Here is a 23,468-nt window from a genome sequence, read left to right as displayed (position 1 = left end):
TCAACTCTTCAACTTGCTTCAGGCTGTTGTAGGTGGTTTCCTGGTCATGACATTTCATCAGTTTTTGAGGCCCTGTATTTTCTAGCGAATCCCAATGTGGCAGATTAGGGAAGAAAAGTGGAGGACAAGAAAGCCATCCAATTTTTTGTAGTGGGATTTGAGGACTTTTAAGTGTCACAGGTATCCTGTTGAGGCCAGCAACACACAGAATTCGGTGGGTTCAGGCAGTGAAGAAAATTGTGACAGATCAGGACTGTGGCTGACAGAAGGGCTACACAGGCCCAGGTGAGCCCCTAAAAACATGCTCCAAAGAGCCAGGGAGTGATAGAGCTCTGTCCCTATGGGTAGTTGTCATGAGTTGATGTTTTAAGGTCACTTAAAGACTAAGCAGAACCAGCAAGTGAACCTTGGGAAATTGCCGCAGCTCTTTATCTTTTCCTTCTTCCCAAAAACATAGCTATCAAACCACAAATGCTTTTATTTTATGGAATGAACCTTTATTGAAATACTTGACATTAAATTTCTTTGCTGATGTAACTTTTTATTTTTGAGGGGGCATTATATTTTCATGTGAGTCTCTTGCTGCGTTCTCTAAGCTGTTTTTAAGAAACAAGCCATGTAAGTACAATACTCAGACAAAGGCTCAGGCCCAAGCTGCTGGAGGTCAGCACCACATGTCCATTTGGGAAGTACTTCTTATCAACATAGTCTATGATTGTTGTTACAGCCAGCATAGTCTCCTCACACGTGGGCTGGATTTGGTTAGCGGGGAGAACGAATCCATGAGTGCCCGTGTCTCGCAGTTCAAATGTGTAGGAGAGTGGAATGCCAATTGTGTGGGCCCAGTCCCGTGAGGAGCCTGAGTTACTGTCTGTGAATTTAAAAATAGAGAGGAGATATTTGTATTAAGCATGGTTCTTTAAAAATACTTCTTGTTAGAGTTAATACAAGTTTATACCAGAATCCCTGAACTAAGCAGTAACCATATATCACTGTGACACAGAGAAGAGTTTCTAGGTGCTGTAATTCTTAGCTATACTAAAAGTATATGGAGTTTCCTAAGTGACACAGTTCTTCATAAGATGTTACTGTACAATAACAAGAGATGTGTTTCAGGGATTCTGTGTTTTTAGCATTTTACTGTGACTAGTGTGGGGTACAAGATGGATTGGACATTTACATGTTCTTGTACTTTATTTCCTGCATGGATACTGACTAGAATTTATATATATATATATTAAAAAGCATAATTTTGGTCACATCTGAAAACATTTCTGGCTTCTCCCTGTATCTCTGTTCATCTTCCTTGTGGATTGTTTTCTTACCTATTCAGAGTAAGTACAAACCCTGGCAAAATGCAGCCCTAGGCAAGTTGCATTACACTTATACTGTATTGCTCATTCAGTCTGTGCCTCTGGGACTGGCACTTGGGGACTGGTAGAGACAGCCACTGGAATATGCAAACCACATGGGTTCTGGAGCCAACTACTTACTGTTCTCACTGACTAGCGTGACTTATTGCTTACTGGGAAAATATTGGGTTTACTAGGCAGTCTCTAGGGCCCTCAATCCTCTTTGTAAAGGCTGTCAACTCATATTAGCTATGATATGTTCATGATGTGGCCATCCAGTCTATTAGGAACAGGCCTGAAACCAATATATTTCACACAGAATTGCAAGCAGCTGCCATGTGATAATGTCTGATGAAGTAACTGTAGACCTGATTGGGATTTTAATTTTTGCTTCATTCCTGTGAAGACAAATAGGAGTTTTGCTGCTGACTTCAGCAGGGCCAGGATGATTTATCACCAATCTCCTTCTGTCCCCTGTGATGGATCTGTGAGGAATCCATGTAGGAACCAACTTCTGATCAATGCTTCATCCGTTCCTGCAGTCAGCTTTATAACTTACAGAGTTATCTTGTATTCAAATGGCTGCTGCTGACGTGTTGCACCAAACCGGCCCTTTAAATATTACTCACAGTAGAAACTCAGCAAAACAGTACTTGCTGATGCATGTGACACAATTATTTGAAACACAGAGCAGTCAAAGGGAAACATAAAAAAACTTACATAAAATTAAAGCAGTTGATCCTACTCTGTAGCTGGTCCCATACTTTCCTGTCAATGCAGCAGCTGCTTCCTTTGCAACTTGCATCTGGAAATTCAAAATAGGAACAGCCTTGGCATCAGTAGAAGTACTTTTGGTAATTATTTTGAGTGGACCAAAATTTTTGTCTCTTTCAGCTTTACATTTACATATTATCAGCTTTAAGATCTTTAAGGAATCCATTAGAAACATTTGAACAAAATGTTCTTGATACTTTTTAATGCATATTGAGTTTAAATTTTAAAGATTTGAGTTTAAATTTTAAAGATTACTCTGGTACTAGGTAGAGATCCTATTTGCTTTACTGTAACTAGAGCCTGTATTTTGGAGAATTTAGAGTCTATGCTATATAACACACTGGTACTGACTACAGCAGTGATTGACCTCTTACTTGTTTTATTGCCATAGACTCTTTATCCCACCATCCTTAGAAACTGATCCATAGACAAAATAAATGACTTCTCCAATGACTCATATGAAGTCCAAACTCAAATCCCTCATGCTCTTGACTAGTGTTTCATCTACTGGACTCTTCATAAATACGCACAAAAGTGAACTTAAAACACTCAGAAACTGAGGAAAGAAGTAACCAAGATATAGTTACTTTACTCCCATTTTTCTGAGCATGTTTGCAATACCCTTTCAGGATACAATAATGATAACTATATGCTGGCATCCTAAAATGTAAATTCATTCTTGTATGCAGTGAAAGTTGGTGCTCTTCTCCACTTACCTTGCTTTGCATTAACCCTATCTGTAGTAGTTCAGTTTTCCTGATTTAAGATGAAGAATTAGGATTTCTGAGGCAAATAAACCCTACTGATGCTGAACAGAGAAGCAGTAACTCTGTTCAAGCCAAGTCCCTGAACAAACCCAGCTCCTCTGAAGTAAAGGCAAAAGTGCAAGTAAAGTTGCACCATGTGCTACTGCCTGTACTTTCTCTCTACAAAGGCAGAAGATAAATGTTTTGCCCTACCAGTTCTTCATTGTTACTTGGAGGTTTAGTTGTGGAACCATATGGGGTGAGGATGAGCTGTCCATAGGAGTGAATTGTTAAATAGCACAAAATGTCACTCTTCTTGCTTTGGATAAACTGAGCCACAGCTCTTGTCTCAGGCTCTGATTCTGGTCCAGATCCACAGAAGACATCACTGCTGCAGTTAAAGGATACACCAACACCTGGGGAGGAATACAAACACTGAATCAATGGAGAAATGTAGAACACCAGTTCTGAGGGAGCTGGGAAATTTACCTTGGAGTATTAAGGCATGTGTTTATGTGGGCAGGGGACTAGACAGCTCAGTGGGACTTTAGCATTACACTCAGTAGGTAGCAACTAAAATTTGCTGTGAGACTGAAATATTTATTGGACATTTACAGGATGGCTGCAATGAAAACACTCTGACACCACCACAGTGTACCACACACCAGGGAAGCTTTGGAGGCTCCTTGAAATTCATGGCAAATGTAAATACTGGCTGTTAAGTGACTAACTCTTAGCATTCCTGCCTAGAGCTGATGCTTGCTCCTGCAGCGAGTTAGAGGCATAGTTGCATAAGAGAAATTTTCTGCTCACAAAAATAAATGCTGGTTGAAAGTTAGCGAGTTAATATTTTGACAAACCAGGATTTTATTTTTACATATGCCTTGATGACAACAAGGTGAATATTCCTTTCTTATAGGACTACATTTTATTTCAGAGACTTGTTATTACTCTTGCTTGACTTTTGTGTTCATGATCTGAAATACTTCAAACTTACTGCCCCAGGATGAATTGAAGTTTCGGTTCAGATCTGTGCCATAGCAGGTGCCATTCTCAAATGGAGAACGGCTTTTCCTCCACAAACGATCCTGAAGAAAAGTAACTTCTGTTACATAATAAAAACTCAGTGATCCATATGGACCAGTGATTATATGGTGTAAACACCCTTTTTTTTTTTTTGACCTCTGCATTCTAACTAACCCTGGTATTGTAAGAGCACAACTCCATGTGCAAGGGTAATAAAGCTCAGTGACAGAACAATTCATCTACTACTAGCCAGGCTGTCATCAGCCACACACCTGTGAGCAAACTGAAATAAGCCTCCTGACCCTTTTTTTTCCCCGAGTATGCTTTTTCTGTAGTACTCAACTGCTTCTGTGCAGTATGGTACTCCTAAGCAAGACTTGGCATTGTGAGAGAAAAGAGACAATAGTATGTTTCAGATTCATGAAGATTAATTATTTTTTGTCAGCTAATCTTGCTACTGCTCCCTGGTTCCCTGCTATAGTCATGGCTATACAGGTTCTGTGCAGACATCACTGCACTGCCTGTATGATCTTCCCAGCTGAATTACCTGTGCATCCAAGTACAGTGTTTGGTATGACCCACAACTGCCCTGCCAGGGAGCAAGCTGGGAGACAGCCTGATCCACATGGTGGTAGCCACAGGCCATCTAAAGGTCCTGCATTAAAAGGTGCTTCAACTGGGCACAGGGGCTTAAAAGCATGGTGAGAATGGCTGAAGATCAACATTTTGCATTATTCTCCATGTCAGAAAAGGAAGATTATTTGTGAGGGCACACCTCTTCCTGTGCTGTGCAAAGTTTCTAAGACTCATCTGCTACTTGACATCTTTTATAAAGAGCAAATAACTCTTCCAGACATACTTAAGTCCATCAGCCAAGCCTTGAACCATTATTAAAGAAGTAATCCCATCCCCAGAAACCCAAAACCAATTGATATTGTGGTTTTGTCTTCCCAAGTCTCATGACAATTGCTAGTAATATTTAGCTCTGCAATCTCAAGTGATCACTGATTTGCCAGAAGAAACAAAATCTCTCTGCCATGAGAGGATTTATGTGAGTATCACTGCTTTCTGTTTAAGTATAATTGCTATGACCCTGTCTACAAGTAACAAAACATGCTGGGCACATCTAACTTTCAGTCTAGTTCTTGGATTTTCACTACTTACTTCTTCCCAGGAATAGATGTAGCCATCAATATTAAGGACTGGCAAGACATAAAGGTCCAAATTCTGCAGAAATCTGCTTATCTTTGGGTCAGTTTTGTAATTTTGAAGAATCTGAAAAGAAAAAATACAGAGCCCTGAGCAGAGAATTTAGTGTTAATCACTGCAAAGAGCAAGTTTAGAACTATCATCAGGTGATTACTCACTCTCGGATATCACCATGGTACCCAACATCTACTTGATCCCCAGCATGCCAGGTACTTTTTCTATACACATGGAACATTGCTATATCATAGATTAGGGTTTCTTTATTTCAGGAGGACTGTGACCTTTTGATAGAGAGAGGCTTGATCCAACAGCCACTGTGAGAAAAGGAGAGGTTGATACCAAGTTTTGGAAGGCTTTGGAAATATTCAGGCAGAGGAACTGGCACACTAAATAATATCATCCCATATCTCAAGCCATGATTTGGACTTTGGTCTCCACAGATATCTGTGCTATACACTAATTTTGCAAATAATATTTTAACAGAAAAGCATAATACTTGGTACCACAATAGGAAAGATAACTGAAGCATCCAAAGTGATATGGTTTACTTATTATCTAAATGGAAGAGTAAGGACTCACTTCTTTCACAAACCACTGACAGAAGGCTGGAGAGATCCATTCTCTGGCATGAATCCCACAATCCATCCAAATTATCTTTTTGGTTTTATTTGATGGTTGGCTGATCTAAGAGAATGTAAATGTGATAATTTAAAAACTGTTATATTACAATAAAATAGCTTAATGTAATACAAGAAAGTAAAGGATGTGCCATGATATGCTGTTGAGCCATCTGAGATTATTATTATTATTATTATTACAGACATCTTTAGGACAAGCTCCTTTTCCCTATAAGCCCATCTTTATAGCATTACCAGGCATGAGTTTTAAAGTGTCTATTAAGCAGAAGTGTCAATAGAACAGTTAATAGAACAGTTTCTTTTTTACCTTTTTCATTTGTATTCATCATTCACGGGAGTGGTTGCTCTTAGTTGAAGATTTTTTAATTTTTTGTTTTTAGAAGAGGAGTGATAGGAACAGATTAGGCAATAACTAACCCAAATATTAAGACTATGGTTTTTGCTAGTGTGTCCAATAAAAAAGTCATGGAATACTGCTAGCAAAAAAGGCTATCTGCTGTAAAAAGCAATAAAAATAACAAATTAAAAGTCTTTATCCTCACACACAGCTGTTGCCAAGCTAGTCTCAGCTTGATTTGTATTTCTAAACAAGGCTCCAGTTAAATTTGTTGTTTTCAGTACATAATAGCAATAGCAAGCTCATAATGATAGTGTCTGTGAAAGTTGGCAAATCTTACCATAATGCAGAGGAGTAAAACCGTCTCCTGTTATTTTAGTGAATTGGGATGAACTCTATCTTAGGAAACATCTGAATCCTGTCTTCTCCTGAGTACTTTTCTCTTTTTTTTGTTAAGATATGTTTTACTATTAAGGTAAATTTCCTCCCTTACCTGTAGGTAATACATTGTTCGATTCTCAAATGTCTTCCCCAGGATGTGCTGAGTCACCAGTTCACTGTTGTTCTTCTGGATCTGAGTCATCCATTGATAAATCTGAAATAGTTGCAAAGAATTCTTGTCCAAAGTGGGAGTTTCCTTCTCTTTCCCACTTCTATTGCCAGATGAAAGTATTTTCTTTTGTTTAGAAAAGCAACAATTTCCTCAGAGTTTATTTCAGTCTGTGATGTTCCTTACAAGCATGAAAAGTGTTTCACATGCTTCTGTGCAAAGGCATGGTTGTATCTCAGTGGGTGTTAAAAGAGAACATTGCTGCAATGTGACATGGATACTGCATTCAGGATCTCATTCAGCATGCCCATCCTATTGGGCATCTTCCTGTTGAGCTCACCAGACATAAAGCCACACTGTCAACTCTTCAAAACAGTATTACAGCCTCTTCCCTGTCAGCACTGATTTTTCACATCTGAGTCAGCAGCAGTCATCCTCAATGGGTAGCTCAAGCACAACCTACGTTGAGAGTTGACTTTGTTCTCTCATTTTTATTATGCAGCTAGGAGAAAGAATTGCCACCATACCTTGCTTTTGTCCAGGTTTGCTAACTGATGTTTGAAATATGGCACCAAGAAGTCATCAATGCCCACCCCTAAGACATTGTTTTCCCTTAAAGTGTCAAAACCCTGCCCTTAAATTACTTCTTTCTACAGATCTCCCACTGTTCACCTCTTCTTCCCCACGGGGATTCCAGACACCACAATAGTAATTGCACTTCACAATTGGCTCAGCACCAAACAAACTGGGACTTAAATTAATAAATACTAGAGATAAAGAATGACAGGATAGAAAGGTAGCAAACCAGCCAAATGAACCAGAATATTATCTGCAAAACAGTGCAGCTGCTTTGCACAGAGCATTTATATTATTTTCAGTGAAGAATTGCAGATTTAATCAAAATCAATGGCAAATCCATATTTAATTCAACCAGGCTAGGATTCTAGACAAGGAGTACAGACTGATTCTTTAAAGAAGAAAGTCAGAATGAGGTCCACTGACTTCATCTGAGATTTCTGCAAACACAGAGCTGCCTGCTGTGGCATTTACAGAAGAGAAAACAACAAAGTACATAAGCAGACTTAGTTTCTTCTTTACCTCTTCCATTGGATGGTATTCGGTGTAGACATAACCTCCTGAGACCTGTCTGTGGCTTCTCCTCTCCCTTGGCATGCTCTGATCCACAAGTTTCTGCACATCAGGTATTAGGACTCTGAAGGATGGGGAAAGGGGAGATAGAAAACAATCCCAAACAGTTGCTGCAGAGCTCTTAATGGTGGGCTCATTGTTTACATCAGCAAACAAAAAGATTTAACCTCCTCTGTTGCAATTTGCCTGGCAAGATCATCACCATCAGCATTACAGTTACTTTCATGTAAAGCAAAGTTCAAAGTACTGTTCAAAGTACACAGGGTTTTAGCAATAATAATTTTTACCAATTTTTTTAAGTTGTCAATTTTATACCAAGGAAAAAAGTTTAAGATTTTATTTTCTTCACTGTTTTTGAGCAAAATCCAAAAATACCACCTTTGGGAAAAAGAAGTGAAAGAGAAAAATTTAAGATTAGGTTTTATTGTATTTTATTGAGACATTTTGAATTTGCAAAGATTTCACAGAAATGTTCATTGCAATTTGCAAAAATCAGAATAAATCCTTTATTTACTTCAAATATCTCTTTTTGCTTTTTAGCTACAAAAATAGCTCAGAAACTAGTATAACACAGGCATGATTCCATGACCCAGGGAGTCAATAAAACCTTTTCCTTGGCTTTAGTGGACTTTGGATGAGAGGCTGTTCTTTCTCACTGCAATCAGCCCCTTGTAACGGCTGCAAATCTGTGCTCATTGTAAACGTTTGCGATAAGACAATTGCAAAGGTAGCTCCAACACTGTTGATCTCAAATGCTGGAAGTGCTAACAGGCTTTTCTGCTGACAGTGGCACTTATAAGCATTTCTGGAAACTGCATGTAAGAAACTTATAATAATAGTTACAGCTGACTTTCAGTCTGAGCTTTGATGTTTATTCACATCTAAACTTCAAACTAAAATTCAGGCAGTGAAAATTTCCATGAAGTGAAACCACACACACAAAATACCTTATCAGTGCTCTGGAGAATCGAAACCACAGAGTCTGACACAGTTGGAATATTGATGTCCTTATTATAGCTTGTCATTTATGTCTCTATCATTATATACCTGACTGTCATGTTACCTTCCTGCATGCCAACTGCCTTCTAAAGGGTGGTTCCTGCTTTGAATCTGTTATAGGAACTTTGACTCTATTATTGTTGTACTCATCTCAGCCTTTTTGCAATACATACCCAAAATTTTCATCATGACTAATAATGACTCCTCTCTTTCTTTAGAACCCTATATAAAGTAGATACAGTTCTGGCCAAGGGAAAACAAAGTTGAGATGCTAATTTCAGTTTAGTATTAAACTAGAATCAGTTGAAACCATTAGAAAATGAAGAGTCTTGACACAAAAATAGTGGTTAAATATCTTCTGGAATGTTGTCTAAGTACTGAACATCTAAACCTCATGTGAGATAATTTGTACTGGCTCCGACCTCGTATCTCTTCATCTCTGGTTGTCAGGGCATCATACTCACTAAAGGAGCTTGTCAGGCAAGGTGCAGGATGTCAAGATCAGCTTTAACTCAAAACAGCTTTGAAGTGACACCAATCCTCCTTAAACTCATCTTTGATTGATAAATGTCAGTGTATGTCCATAGGCCATTTATCATCAGCCCTGAATGACTACAAGGTTATTTATATTAAATACAACTAAATTAAATTAGCTACTGGTTACCTGAAAAAGTCAGTTCCAAATGGGAACAAGACTGTGTGAGGAATAGATCTTATTTAATCCCGTTTTCCTTTATAAACACTCTTTGTATCTGGATTAGATCTTCTGGTTGTAAGTAAGGGAAAACATGGCTGCATAGGTGAGATAAAACATTGTGGGACATTTGCAGGTTGTGACTCCCAGTTGTGTGCACAGTGTCCACCTGCCACTGGGATCTTTGTCCCAAGCTGGGATGTTTCTCTTTGGCTGGATGGTGCCAGGAAATTCTCATCAGCCTGCTGAAGGGGATAGGGGTAGAAAAATGAAGCTTTTGAAGGAAGTGGCTGGATATTCACTTTGAAAGACCTCTTCTCCAAACCAGAGGAGTAACAAGAGACAGGAAAGGGAAAAGGAGAGCTGTTTCCCTCCAGTGACACCAATTAAACCTTTGGGCTCTCCAGAAGTAGAAGGACCCTCCATTCAGATATCCATGCTTTCCAAGGGCAAAGTGTGCTCTTATAAGTAGTGGTTACACAAGTTTGGCCTCTTGAGCTCAGACTAAAAAATTGAGTCATATATCCAAGTGCCACCCTCTCAGTGACTGCTGAGAAGGCCACAGCAGGAAACAAGACAGACTGGGCTCCAGAAGCACAGTCCAGGCTAGGTGGAAGGTAAATACAGAGGGCAGAGGGGCTTTTAAAGGTTCATACAGCATCTCTGTGTTTGGCTGGTCAAGGTAAGTTGGAGGCATTTGGAACAAGGGTTGGGTCCTATTGCCAGTACTAGCTGACTGTTTATCAGATAGGGTTTGGTCCTTTTCTGATAGCAAGGAAGATTATCACAGCCAGCCTTCCCCATCAAGGTATTAGATTGTACCTGTAAGAGATCATGTGCTGATCTAAGCTGTCTTTCACCTCCTGCACCAAAGAGGCTGGAACCCTTATGTGCAGGTCTTCACCAGCCCTGATGTCTTCAGGCAGCAGGGGTTTCCACAAATCCAGCTATGCAGAGAAGAAAGAAATGCACAAATGAACTTCTGCTTTCAGAATGAGAACTATAGTAGAGTAGTTGCATATCAACAAATGAAAGAAGTTTTCCTTCAAATTGTCCTGGTAATGCTCCAGTCATCTGTTCATGGAGCACACAGCACAAACTATTTTCACAGAGCCATGCAAAGAAACTAACATCTTCACTTAAATTCCTTCAGAAGGGCAATTCCACACTACACTAAGACAAAAAAAAAAGTTTACTTTAACCTTCATTCCTATCATAAGCTACATGCATATCTGTTTTACAGCCCAAGATCCCACTCTTCTTTTTTGGTACGTGTGGTTATTTTTACTTACCATGAAAGTACTGCAAAGAAGTTGAAGATGCTGGACTTGCTGAAATGTTTCTGGCACAATATGCAAAACCTTATCCCTGGAAATTCAGTAGAGAAACAAGATCAGTTTTAAGATCTGTTAAAGTGTCCATGATTTCAGAAGTCAAAAGGACTTATTTTGTTATGTAGAAGGAAGACAGAGCATGTAAGAGCACTGTTCCAACAAAAACACCTCTGAATTATGAATTTGTGGAATGTTTCGGCTGCAAACAGGACTAAGTGTTGTGACTTTTCTGTTGCTAGAGCATTAGCCACTCTGCTTCCTTGCCAGTAGCAGTGCTTTATTCACCATACCAGCTTCACAGAAGCCAACTGCTTGCATGAGACCTGATGTGTATTCCTGCCATTGCAGGACCAGGGCCAGAATGAGGGCATTGGTAATACATGATAAACTGTTTATTTGATAAGTTGTCAGTTTTCCCCCCTGATATTTAGGATTTATTCAATTATTCCAGATTAACTTTGTGTTTGTCTGGTCTATTTCAGCATGCAGAAACTTTTGGTAGTCATGATAAATGAACATTACTAAGAACTTGAGATGCCCACAAACTGCTTTTCATGAGAATAGCCAGTTTATTCCAAATTAGCAACTATTATGGTCTCCAGAACTGCATATTCTTACTCAATTCACAAGAAATAAAACATTTCTAGTACAGAATTTCTATTTTATATTTCTATAAATGACCCACAGAATCCACTGCCTTAGTATGTTTTCATGAGATCCCATGAAACTTTCATCTACTACAGGCTTAATCTGATGAAAATATTTAAAGTTTGCAAAGAACAAAGTAAAATGGGTGGAAATGCAGAAAAAGAAAATCAGCATGTTCTGTTAAAAATACCCTTTTACATTTTTTTGTATTTTTTTTTCAGTGTCCATTCAGTTTAGCTTTCCAGGATTGACAGTAAGTGTGATGTTTCTGGTGAAAGGGTTTCAGAGTGAGGAGTGGATGTTGATGACTACACTGCATTACTCAAAGGTGGGAGACCAATTATCCACTACTGAGAACAGAATAGAATGGGCAACACTAGAATCTTTCCTATTTGCTCACAGCCAAAAACTGCTTCACAGTCTCTTTTAGTGATTTCAATGGAATCTTTAGCAGATAAGTATAAAAAATTAACATTTTACATTTTAAAGCTTTTGTAACAGAAATTCTTGTAGCAAAAGCATGCCTTGGTCATTATAGTCATCAACATAATATGTTCTCATCATCTGAACTGCAACTGCCATCTTTTGTGCTTCCATGCAGGAATGTACAATTATCAGCTTAATATACATACAAATAGAATTCACTATTCATTCACTTTATCCCCAGAGAAATAGGAGGATATGGAGGTTTCTTACATCTCTCTTGAAAATACCACCTTTTCTGAGTGAGAACTTGATATTTGAACAGGCAGTTTACTACTGCTTTATGAGATGCCAATAGCCCCATATCTGTGGGGGAAAATGATTACACTTGTATTGCTCACAGGAATGGTACAACAGTCATATTGTACAGATTGGTACAACAGTCATGATGTCTTTAATGAACCTTGTAGATGCAGGATAAACATCTTTGCTAGCAAAATAAACATCTCAGCTGCAGTTCAGAGTTTATTCTCTCTAAATGCCTAGGCTTGCTATGTTCTTTGTCTATCAGGAAGGGAAACAATATCCTGTAATATCTTTCTATCCTCACTGACATTATGTCTTAATTACACCAAATCAGAGAAATTCCAGACAGTCAGATTGCTGCCAGATGGCCAGCTCTTATTTACTGATAAACCTTTCACAATAGCCAGTGTGGAGACAAACCCTTTTTAATAATAAATTAAGATTAGAAAGCATATATTTGTTTATGATTATGGACTAAGTTTCTCAGTGGAGAAGTGCAAAGTCAGCCCAAGTGACCCCATGCGAACTACAGTTTTAAAAATTATACAGTTAAGCTTTCTTAACAAATTAAAGGACTGTTCTCAGCACAAGCTGTGTGTCTTTGGATGCTCATAGATTGGATATTTCATTTCATTGTTAAACAGAGCAGAGGACAATGAAAATGGGCTTTACTTATAATTTGGTCTTTGAGCAGGTGCTGCCCACCCAAAATCACACTGACCATTCAGTACCTGTTTCTAAATTCCATGCAAGTATTAGACAGGTTCAATTCTGGACAGTAATTAGAAACAAAAATGAAAAATACATTACCAGGGATCTGCTGAATTCTATTCACTGAAATCAGGCTCTAACTGCATCTCTGGTACAAATCAAAAGATTAAATATTATCCAAGGCAACAATACATTTGAAGTAGTGACTCTGTATGCTCTGCTAGGAGATTTTCCAGGAGAGCTGCTGAATGGGAACTTACCTGTTGTAAGTATTGTTTGGTTTTCTGAACTTTTCATTACTATATTTTAGGGATATAATTCATCTAGAGGCATTCAGCACCAGGCTACTTTCTCCATTTGCTTTAGAAAATTCCATATGCAAACTTGTATGTGAATAGGTGGCCTCCACACTATGCTCATGCCCACCCTGCAAATCCCAGCTGCCACAATGGCAGCTACCTAGCTCCTTAAAAGTTGAGTGTGAATGAAACAAAAACAGTTTAGCTACGCAAACAGAATAACTTTACATCACTCATTTCCTGAAGTGCAACTGTGAAAGGAAAATAAAGCATAACTAGAGATTTCATACTTTTCAAAACATTAATCAGCAATAAAAATGTGATAATCTCATTCTCTGAACACCTTGGAGTGAAGGTTGTCTGGAATAACTCCCTTAGCTTTTTTTTTTTTTTTTTGTAATTGTTACAGATTTCCAACAAGAAGGTCTTCACTATCTTTTTCACATAACCTAATCTGTCTTTTATTAATAGATATAATTTTGCTCAGTCATACCCCTTGCTTTATACTCAGAAAAGGCATTTTACTCCAGCATCTGGTTTTAAAGTTCATTATGAAAGAGGCTAACCCAAATGAATTTCAACTAATGGAAACAAGACATTCTGAGATGCATTTGAGGGCCATTCTGTGGCTCCTAGAGCTGTAGCTATGTCTTTTTTGGCTTGGATTAGATTCACTCACTTGTCATTTCCCATCTTCACGTTTTCTTTCCCAATCTTACAAAGCTTACAGTTTAGTAACCCTGTGTCCAGTTTTCCAGCTCATAATTGTTATTATGCTTATGTAGTTTCTGGGACTTTCACTGCATGCACAAATCTTCATTAAACCCTTTTCACACTCACCTGTCATATTGCAATTTCAAGCTGAATTTTCCAGGAATTAGTATCCCCAGAGAAAAGATAATCCCAAGAGAAAGCCACAAGTGGGTCATCTTTGTGCAAGGAGCCCAGCACTGACAGTGCAGCACTAAAAAGGAGGAAGATAGATCTGGGCTGAACACATGATTTATACAATTATAATATCCAACTAGACTTATCCTGGAAGGCAACCTGCCCTTTACAAATCATTAGTTTCACTTGTAGAACTTGTAAATAGTTCTAGATGAATCATTAACTTCATTTGTAGATAGTTCTACTTTTTCTTAATTCTTAAAAGTTTCTTACACACCCCAAAACACAAACACAATTAGCAACATTCTTATTGAAACACTTTCTCTAAGAACATTTTTCTTCCTGTCACCTTTCTATCTTTGAAAGTGTTTTGTGAAAAAACTTGGTAGTATTTAGAGAAAGTGTTACCTGCAAGATCTGCAGCAAATCATGATGGTTAGCTTATAACAATCATAGAGATAGGGAAGAACAGGTAGTAAAACAAGCTCTATCCTTACTCTCTTTCTTTTTGTGTTTGTGCTTTATGGAACACTACTGTGACCTCTTAAGTGCAGTTCTATCAGTTACCTAACTTAAAAGAGGGCATGAAAGAGCAACCAATGCTCTGTAAAAGGAAGTATTGGGACATTAGAGCTTCATCTAAACCACTCTCAGTTGGTCCAGGTCAGTCTCTTGCCACAGACTTACAACTCTACACTGTCATAAAGAGTGTTTTTGTTAAGAGGCAGACTAATGATTTTAAGACTTCTGCAGTGTTGTCTGTGCCCTTTTAACAGACTTGGCTTTGAACTGGTGTTCAGTCCCTTGAAAGGGACTCAGAATCTAGGAAAAAAACAACAACAACAACAACAAAAACACCACCAAAAAACCAAACCAAACCAAAGAAATTAAAATGGAGGCATAAAGAGAAATGGAGAAAATTACGATAAATTCAGCTAAAATTCAACTCCAACCCAAACTTTCCACCTTCATGTTGAAAACAGAAGCTGTTTATTCTGTGGTGAAAACATCACTCCTATAATGCCAAATAGTTAGGAAGGTAGATAGACAGACCTAGGTAGGTAGGTAGGTAGGTAGGTAGATAGATAGATAGATAGATAGATAGAGCTTAATAAATAAAATTTGCTTAATGAATAAAGGATTCAGAAGGAATTACAGTTGCTTGCTACGTCTTTCATTCAGATTCTTTTGATGTCAAGTTGATTTTAATGGGCTTTAGATGAAAGTCCTGTGCAAATAATTATGGACATTTCTCCAGTTTAAGAAATGGACTTGTTTTGGGGAATTCAGCAGAAGATTTGTTCATAAAAGACAATACTTCATTTTTTACTTGTGTTCCACTGGCAAGCAGCACTTCTGAATTCAGAATAAAAGCCATTAGAGACATTATTCCATGACCGATACAAAAAAATATCTTGGGATGAACAGTAAACTTCAATAAGCCTATTGCCCTCTTGGGCATAAATAATGTGTCTTTCAGTAATGAAGTCTGTTCTTTGGTCAGGTTCTTACTGGCAGCTGCTAATCTTTCTAGTAGATGTGGGAGGCAGCTTAATCCATTTATTCCCTCCTTGGAAATAGTGGGCAAAAAGACATAGGACTTTCTGGGGTGAGGAAGAGTCATAAGTATGTGGCAAAAACATGCCACATGAAACCACATAGTGTCCTTTTTTCCAAACAAGTTTACTTTGCACATCTTCCATACATTCTTCTCAGAGCTTCAGAGCATTTTTTTTAAGCATCAGCTTAGCCTCTCAGCTGCCCTGTTAGACAAGCAAATATTATTTCCACTACTTAAAAGATTAAGAAAAAAGCGGGAGGAAAGTGACTCCCCAAGGTGACATAGGAACATTGCTGCAGAGCCAGGAATAGCATTCAGATCTCCTGACTCCCTGTCTGGTGCTTCCTTAAAAATATATGACCATCTGCTCTACTGCTGGAAGTATAGATACTATATGCTGACTCCAACAAGCTGGCTGCTAAGCCTGTTAGTTTATCCTCTTTTTATCCCATACTGATATCATCTCCAGCTAAGCTTTTGGCCTGGAGTCAAAGTGATTTCCAGTGTTTGAACGATTCGACCTGCTTGTTATTGTTTTAACCTTGCACCACACATATGCTCAGCTATTTGTGACTTATCTGCATACAGTCTGTGTAGCAACAGCCACAAGCTAGAACTGCTTTGTTTAAAGATTGCATACTGAAGCATACCACATGTTTTAATCAACTATCATATAGCAGGGCGTTTGATCCTGGTAGCTTCCTGCACCCAGATTTCCTACTGAGCTACATGTTACTTTCAAGGACAAAGAGCTTGTTAAAAAGACAACAAAATGTACACACTTGTGTGTCTCCACAGACATCAGTTCAGCATGCTAAGCTTTTTCACTTCACAGCTAAATCCCACACTGAAACTAAAAGCCTAACTAAACTAGATGGAGTTCAAGATGATCAACGTTTTTTTAAATCATAATTTGGATTCAGAGAAAATCATCCTCCATTACATTTTCTTCTCTCTCTCTCTCATAGCTGTAGAAAACTCACTGTATATGGCCAAAACAGAATCAGCACTCAGCAGGGTCAAAACAGTAGCAGACTAGTGTGCCTTAAATCATAGGTTTGTACTCCACTGAAGAGGGGAGTAGATAATTCAGCTGTTTTACTAAAATATCCTCTGGTTATCACTGTAATTTTACTTGGGGTAAGCACACAAGGAATTGACAGTTCTGTTTTCCACTGTCTTCTCAGAGGAGATAGAATGTTCTATAGGTATTTTTTTTTCCTATGATTACCAAAAGATTTCTGGTTTTATGTGAGCAATGCTCAAAACATTCTAATTAATTCTACAAGATAACATATATATATATATATATATATATATGTAATTCTGTGGCATTTATGTATTCAGCAATATGTCATGTGGTCTGCAGTTTGAATCATTGTTCCCCTCAGTATTCCAAGCCTTCAGCTTCCACAGGTATTATAGAAAGAATTCTGAAAGTCTCTGGACTCCACTGTGTTTTGACAGTGTGAAGTGTTCTCCAACCTCATTAGTTCCAGCAAAAATCTTAGGATAAATGGGAATATACTGGAAACTATGCTGAGTTACAACAATTTTGTTCTAGTCATCTTGCTGATATTTCCTTGTTCTCTGTCTGTCTCTGCTATTATCGTGAAAACACACCATTAACCTTACATTTGGGACTTTAAAATAATCACAAACCAGGAAGAATTTCAGCCAACATACACTAGATTAGAAGGACATTACTAGTAAACCTTAAAATTAGTTCCATTAAGCCAACCTTAAATGTCCTGCAGATCATCAGGCAACACAGGATGCATAAGCTTTATCTTAGCGGAACTAATTTGACTATTGGCACATGATCTAGCAATTTCAAGAAATACACATTTACAGACACTTTCAAGTCTGTCTCAATAGATTGTACAGCATTTGTGTACATGCTTACTCGCATATTTGAGCACAATGATAAAAACCAGCGTGTTGTGTCAGTGTGGGAAATTACACAATGCCTTTTCTCCACAAGCCCTGTGATGCAGCTTTCAGCCAGCTTTCCTATCAGAGAGGAGCTTCAAGTACCCATTCAGCAAGCAGCTCCTTAGGAAATGGATGACACCGGCCTGACAAAACCTGTACTGGTCTAATTAGCCTGGCAGACCAGCTTCCTCAGACACCATTTTCTTTAGCCAGGAAAGAAAAATGTTAGTACTGAATTGTCTTTCCTTAACAACAGGTGGTCTGAATGTTTATTTGTACTTCATCCTTTAGACAGCAAAATATCACTGCTTAAGGATGTTGAGCTCTAACATACAGTCTGAATTCAAGATGATATTTACCATGTGTTACTCAAAGGGAAAAAACTCTTTTGGTTCTGTTCTAGGGGTTAAGGGTGATCATGTTTACAAGGAGTTGTGCACAAAACCCTATAATCCTTATGTAAACTTAATTCCTATGGGAAATTATTTTACATAAGGACTGTGCAATTAAACTTTAAGAAGTATTAACAGTGTATTTCAGGTGCAGTGGTAAATCACTAAACCCCAAGTCCACATATACAAGGCTGGCTGCGGAATATTGTTCTTGCAGTTTGATCAAAGATTCAATTTGCTCAACAATTTTAATGTGCATGAATCAACTGTCAGGAAAAGAAGTTTGGTTTGTTTTTTTTTTAACTCACCTTCTCCAGTTCTAAAAATTTTCCTTTATAAGAATACTTTCTGATGACATGATTAGAACTCATGATTTCAAAGGTATTGCTCAAGGGGGAAAGAATTTGCAGAGGTGTTTGATCCTGTGTTGTTGTTCTGAGTAGGCAAGAATAAGGCAAAAAGCCTCTATTTTGTGAAGAAACAAAACTTCTTGTAAAGCTTTAGCTGTCAAAGTAATGCATTATCTGTTTTAATTAGGCCTTTTAACAGAAGTTACCATGTAACTTTAAAAATCTGGCTTATATTTTTAAATAAAATAATTACCTTTGTAAGTAAATAAATTAGTATTATATTATTCCTACTAACATAACTGTAAAGGACAGCACATAAGTCTCCATTATTGCTTAATGGTGAAACAACGAGCTTACTGCACTGTATCCTAGGATAGCCAAGATTATTTTTAATGAGTTCTGTTACAAGCCCTAAAATACTTTATGATTAGATGTGAATATGCTTGCATATGATTTCTTAAACTCAAACACCACACACTATATAGTAAGTAATTAGCTTTTGCAGCTATAAAACATGTTCGTATTAACCTTTGTCCTTCATTCTATCAACAATGACAGACACACTGTGCTTTCTATGCAATGCCAGCACCACTGAGTGTAAATGTATTTTTTGAGTGCATGTAGTCACATATGTGTGGCCATGCAAGGGGACTAATGCTCCAGACCCCTCAACCACTGTGAGAAACTGTAAAAAATGCTTATGATGTTCTTGAGGAATCTCAGAGATCATTATTGAGGTCAATAGTACCTGGTACATGATCTCAACGTGGATCTTGCCTGAGTCAAACAAGTCCATTCTGCATAACTTACAGTCAGTAGAATTTCCAGCATATTTTTGCAAATGAGCATTAAAGAATTTGTAAGACAGGTTTGAAGTGTATATGTATTGGTGTGACATGTAGTAGAAACAGCTTGTATTTTGATGAGTGATATTGTTAAAAATAGTTGCTGCTAATAGTATCTGAGTAAGAGACTGGGTAGCGTAGCTTTAAAGTGCTTGTGTGACATGACTGGGTGGGTTTGCAGTAAAGCTGTTGACATGGCTTGCATTGGGTCACAAGCTTTGGGGTTCTTCAGCAAATGCAGCCAAGACTTTCTCCACTCTCATGTCTGGACTGCTCCTACTCTTTGTATGAGGAATGGATCTGAAACATCAGCCAGCTCTGCCTGGGAGAGCTTATAAATCCAAGCAACTCAACATGGGGGCATCCCCAATATACAGATATGGAACAGAGACACCTGATTGTGCTGGAACTGTGCCTCTGCTGCCAAACAAGGCATTCCTTGGAATCATGCACTAATGAGATGGGTGCAGAACTGCAGGAATCTGGGTGTCCCCCAAGGACCTTCTCAGTGCCTTTCCTGTAAGAAGACATATAAGCAGTGGCAAGCAGGGAGCTGAAGTCAGATTCCCTAGGTCTCTGGCTACTATGTCAGATCATTTTATCTCTGTTCAGAGAGAGTGGTTTTGATACATTCATTGTTCTCTTTTTTCCCCTTCAAATACTGAGTTATACTCCACAACAGGTCATTGTATATTTCCTGAATCATATCTCATCTGTGTCAGCACAAATCAAGACTTTAGGGAAAATTGTTGCTATTTACACCAGCATCTGTGCAGCCAGAGACCAATTCACCAGCTGCTCCCTACTGCAGAAGGAGAAAACTGTGCTCATTTAACACTTGGAAGTTTTTTTGAAGTTGTAGAGCCACTCCCTCAACTGGTGTATATTTGCTGTAGCGCCCTGACTTTAATCTAAACCAGCTCAGGAGCCACTCTCCCTTTCCCCATAATCCATCCCCACATACTTCCCCACCTTTCTAAACCCTGATTGAGTACAGGTGACATCTTATGTGCAGCAGAATCTGTACCATGAAAATCAAACAGGGAAATACAGAAGATTTCAGAAGTGCCCTTTGTGGATTGAACTGGTAAGAGTAAACTATGGCACCCACTCAAGAATCAGGAATGTTCAGTAAAAAATGCCCCTGTCTGTAAGCATGGATAGAGTCCCTTATGTATAGCAGTGAAAAGTGAAAATAAATTCTGTTTATAAAGAAAAAATTCATCTTGCTTCATAAAGCAAGAGTTTATCTAGGTTTCAATAGATGCCATGGCAACAGTGTTACTGAATACTCATAGAAACATTTTTGGAGAGAGGAAACAGGATGAAACAAAAAAAACCCTCACTGGTTATCTGTGGACATAAGGACCTGCTGCAGACAAATACAAATTCTCCTTCTTGTTATTTCTGGGTGGCTATTTGCAATTGCCACCACATTCCTATATTTTCACTTTATACCATTGTTGCCCAGAAATACTGCAAAAAGGGGGAAAACCTGCTACAACTAGAAGGACTAATTTTAAACATAGTTCAGAATTCAATTATATTTGCATCAGTTAAAAGAGATGAAGAACTACTAAAGCCACTGTGGCTACTATAGCAAAAAACCCAATACCACAAGATTTACATGTTCAGTAAAACCTATGCACCATAGTCCCTTTAAAATTATGCATGTCATAACCATCATAACCATCAGTTCTGAAATAACTAATTTCAGCACATTTCACCTAGGAGTGAATGTTCCACCTTTTTTGAGCTCTGCAAAACACCTGCAGTTCTATTTTAATTCCAATATTCTAGTGTCAGTAAGAGATACTGAAAACTGGAACCTTGTTCATGGAAGCTTACATGCACTGATATTTGTGTGCAAAGAGAATAGCTCAATATTAATAAATGGCAATGTACAATAATACTTACTGCAATGACCAGAAAGGGGGTGAGAAGGAACCAATTAGAGGGAAGTCTTAGTACTTTCTTCACTTTACCAATTAACCAGAGCCACTTCATCTCTAGGTCTCTGCCTACAAAGCATTATTTAACCTCTGGTCTATGCAGAAACTGTTGCAATACCTGAGAAACTGTCTTTAAATTAAGATCCAGTTTATTTTGATTCTGATTTCTTAACAAAAAGCACACTCTTGCAATGAACATTTAGTCCCTCTTTCCCAGACACTTACGAATACCTTTATCATTTTGAAACCAAGGTGGAAATTTTAAAGAGAGTTCCTGTATGTTTCTTGTGAAATATGTAGCCAGAATACTTAATACCCTGAGAAGACTGGAGTTAGGGTTCAAAAGTAGTTTTAAACATGAAGAAATCCAAATTGGAGAGAACTACAGATCATCAGGGTATGCAAATCCAGCTGTTTATGGAGAAAATTTGTTTTTCCAAACACTCGCTGTTCTCATTTTGCATTACTTCACAAAATTGGTTTCATTTTTACTCAGATGATACCAGTTTATTTTTTGTTAATGCAAGAACCTTCCTAACCTTTGCAGCCCACATCTTCTGCCTGTTTCTTGCTTTCATCTTAGATCTGTTCACACATCCTGCAATTCTTAACATGGATCCTTGGCCCTGTGAAATTTGCTATATAACTTATATTTGTAAATACTTTTCTCAATGTTTTCTTTTTGATTGTGTGATATATGACAATGGTCTAACCTTGTCACCCTTTTGTATATATAGTCTTCTGATGATGTGGAGATTTCACAGAATGAACAGTGTATGAATTATTCTCAAGGAAAAAATTACCAGATAATCCAGATTTATCATGGCATTTTACTGTTTTGTAATAAGACAAGATTTATGAATGAAATCATGTCTAACAGTAAGCAGCATGTAAAAACCAGGAATCATAAAAGGCAGTATCTGTTTTTTTGAGATTGGCAGGACAAACACTGGAGTCCAATATTTCATAGCTCAGAATGAAGGAAAGATATGCTTCTACTTCTCTGACTTTGTAGCCCAGGAATAAAATATAGTACCTTCCTATGAGAGTCTGGTTAAATAGATGGTTGCTTAGTGCAGCTGAGTCCTCTGTCTTTAAGTCATAGAGATGTAATTACTCTAAGCTCTTTTCTTTAACAAGTCTTCAATTCATTGAAAACCCTCCCCTGCTTCAGCTATTTAGTTTACTTAATTAATTACTTATTTTCATTTCACATGAATTTGAGAACCTTGGCTTGCTACAGATTCAATACACCCTTGAAATACCTTTAGTCAGTCAAATATCACAGCAAATGTTTGGGTTCCATCCATTCATAAGATACACCCATGGGCTGTACAAAATAAAGCTGTATACAGCTTCCTTTTTTCTTACTTCTCATTGAGAAACAGTTTCCAGCCACTGCACTTACAAAGTGTTCCAAGTGTGAATAAAGGTTAGACACACATGTTCCTGAATCTGCAGGCAGACTGTAAAATGGTAGAAAAAGATGCAGCTTACATCTCCAGTTAGACTCACTGGCAGGTCAGCTAAAATAATCCATTTTGTACCTGTTTGGCTTTAAAAGGGGATTTTGCACCTTTCACACCAAGCACTCCATGCAGTGACAAACCCCATAATTACAGAAGCAAAAGAATTATTGTTGATCTTCATTGTGAGTCTCCCACTAATTTTAAGACTGATTCATGAGAGGTGAATGGTATTCTAAATATAGATTGTAGTGCACAGAACAAGGGATTAGATTTTCCTTACTACATGAATTGGACACCTGAAAAATCTGGATTTATTTTCAGCAGACTAGCTTTTTAGCATATGTAAAGATCCAAGAAACCCACAGCTCTGAAGTCTCTGGCAGCAGCTACATATTGCTTGGAACTCTGAATCAGTGTATATGACATAAATTATTGAGAGAACATAGAGCAAGAACCTTCAGTATGCAAGGCGATCCATATGGAAGACTACTACACTTCCACACTGTTGTATAAGTTTCTACCTATTCACAGGGCATGTAAGAAAGGATATATAGTGATTAGCTAATTTAATAACATTTTGTGCCCACTGGTGGTTAGTTCTGCCCAGGCTTCTGGCACCGCTGCCTGTGTTCTGTCCCTGAATTTACACACCCATGACTGAGGATCTGACTGGAAATCTCAGAGCAGCTGGAGGAAGCAGCTCCCCAGCCCACCCAAGAGCCACGGCTGACACCACAGCATTGTTTGCAGGTTTCCAGCCTGAACAGCACTGAGTACTGTCTCAAACACAGCTCTGTGCTACCTGGCCCCCCAGCACAGAGTGTTTCAGACATCGTTCAGTGCAGGCTGGGACCATAAGTCCAGCTCAGAACAACAGAATG

The 23,468-nt window shown here is 38.2% G+C and overlaps 1 protein-coding gene across 1 annotated transcript; it reads right to left on the bottom strand.

The window, feature by feature from the left end:
* Nucleotides 1-475: 475 nt before the first annotated feature.
* CPO (carboxypeptidase O) lies at nucleotides 476-7,962 on the bottom strand. The gene is made up of 8 exons (XM_021538853.2): nucleotides 7,731-7,962; nucleotides 6,576-6,677; nucleotides 5,687-5,791; nucleotides 5,063-5,173; nucleotides 3,870-3,960; nucleotides 3,086-3,288; nucleotides 2,073-2,157; nucleotides 476-871 (listed from the first exon to the last, which is right to left on the bottom strand). Exons 1-8 carry the CDS (start codon nucleotides 7,803-7,805, stop codon nucleotides 603-605), a joined length of 1,041 nt encoding a protein of 346 aa, XP_021394528.2. The 5' UTR covers nucleotides 7,806-7,962; the 3' UTR covers nucleotides 476-602.
* Between the last annotated feature and the right edge of the window lie 15,506 nt (nucleotides 7,963-23,468).

Source organism: Lonchura striata, chromosome 8 (genome assembly GCF_046129695.1).
Source record: "Lonchura striata isolate bLonStr1 chromosome 8, bLonStr1.mat, whole genome shotgun sequence".
In the NCBI taxonomy this organism is placed as follows: Eukaryota; Metazoa; Chordata; class Aves; order Passeriformes; family Estrildidae; genus Lonchura; species Lonchura striata.
The sequence above is the reverse complement of the archived record's forward strand: the minus strand, read 5'-3'. Positions and strand labels throughout refer to the sequence as shown.

Bases quoted from the DNA above. Each gene is read 5' to 3' on its own strand.
- CPO (XM_021538853.2), bottom strand. From the start codon at position 7,805: ATGCCAAGGGAGAGGAGAAGCCACAGACAGGTCTCAGGAGGTTATGTC. The intron at 5,792-6,575 runs GTAAGGGAGGAA...ACATTCTCTTAG, and splicing joins GAACAATGTATTACCTACAG to ATCAGCCAACCATCAAATAA. The intron at 3,961-5,062 runs GTAAGTAGTGAA...ACTTTTCTTCAG, and splicing joins ACATCTATTCCTGGGAAGAA to GATCGTTTGTGGAGGAAAAG.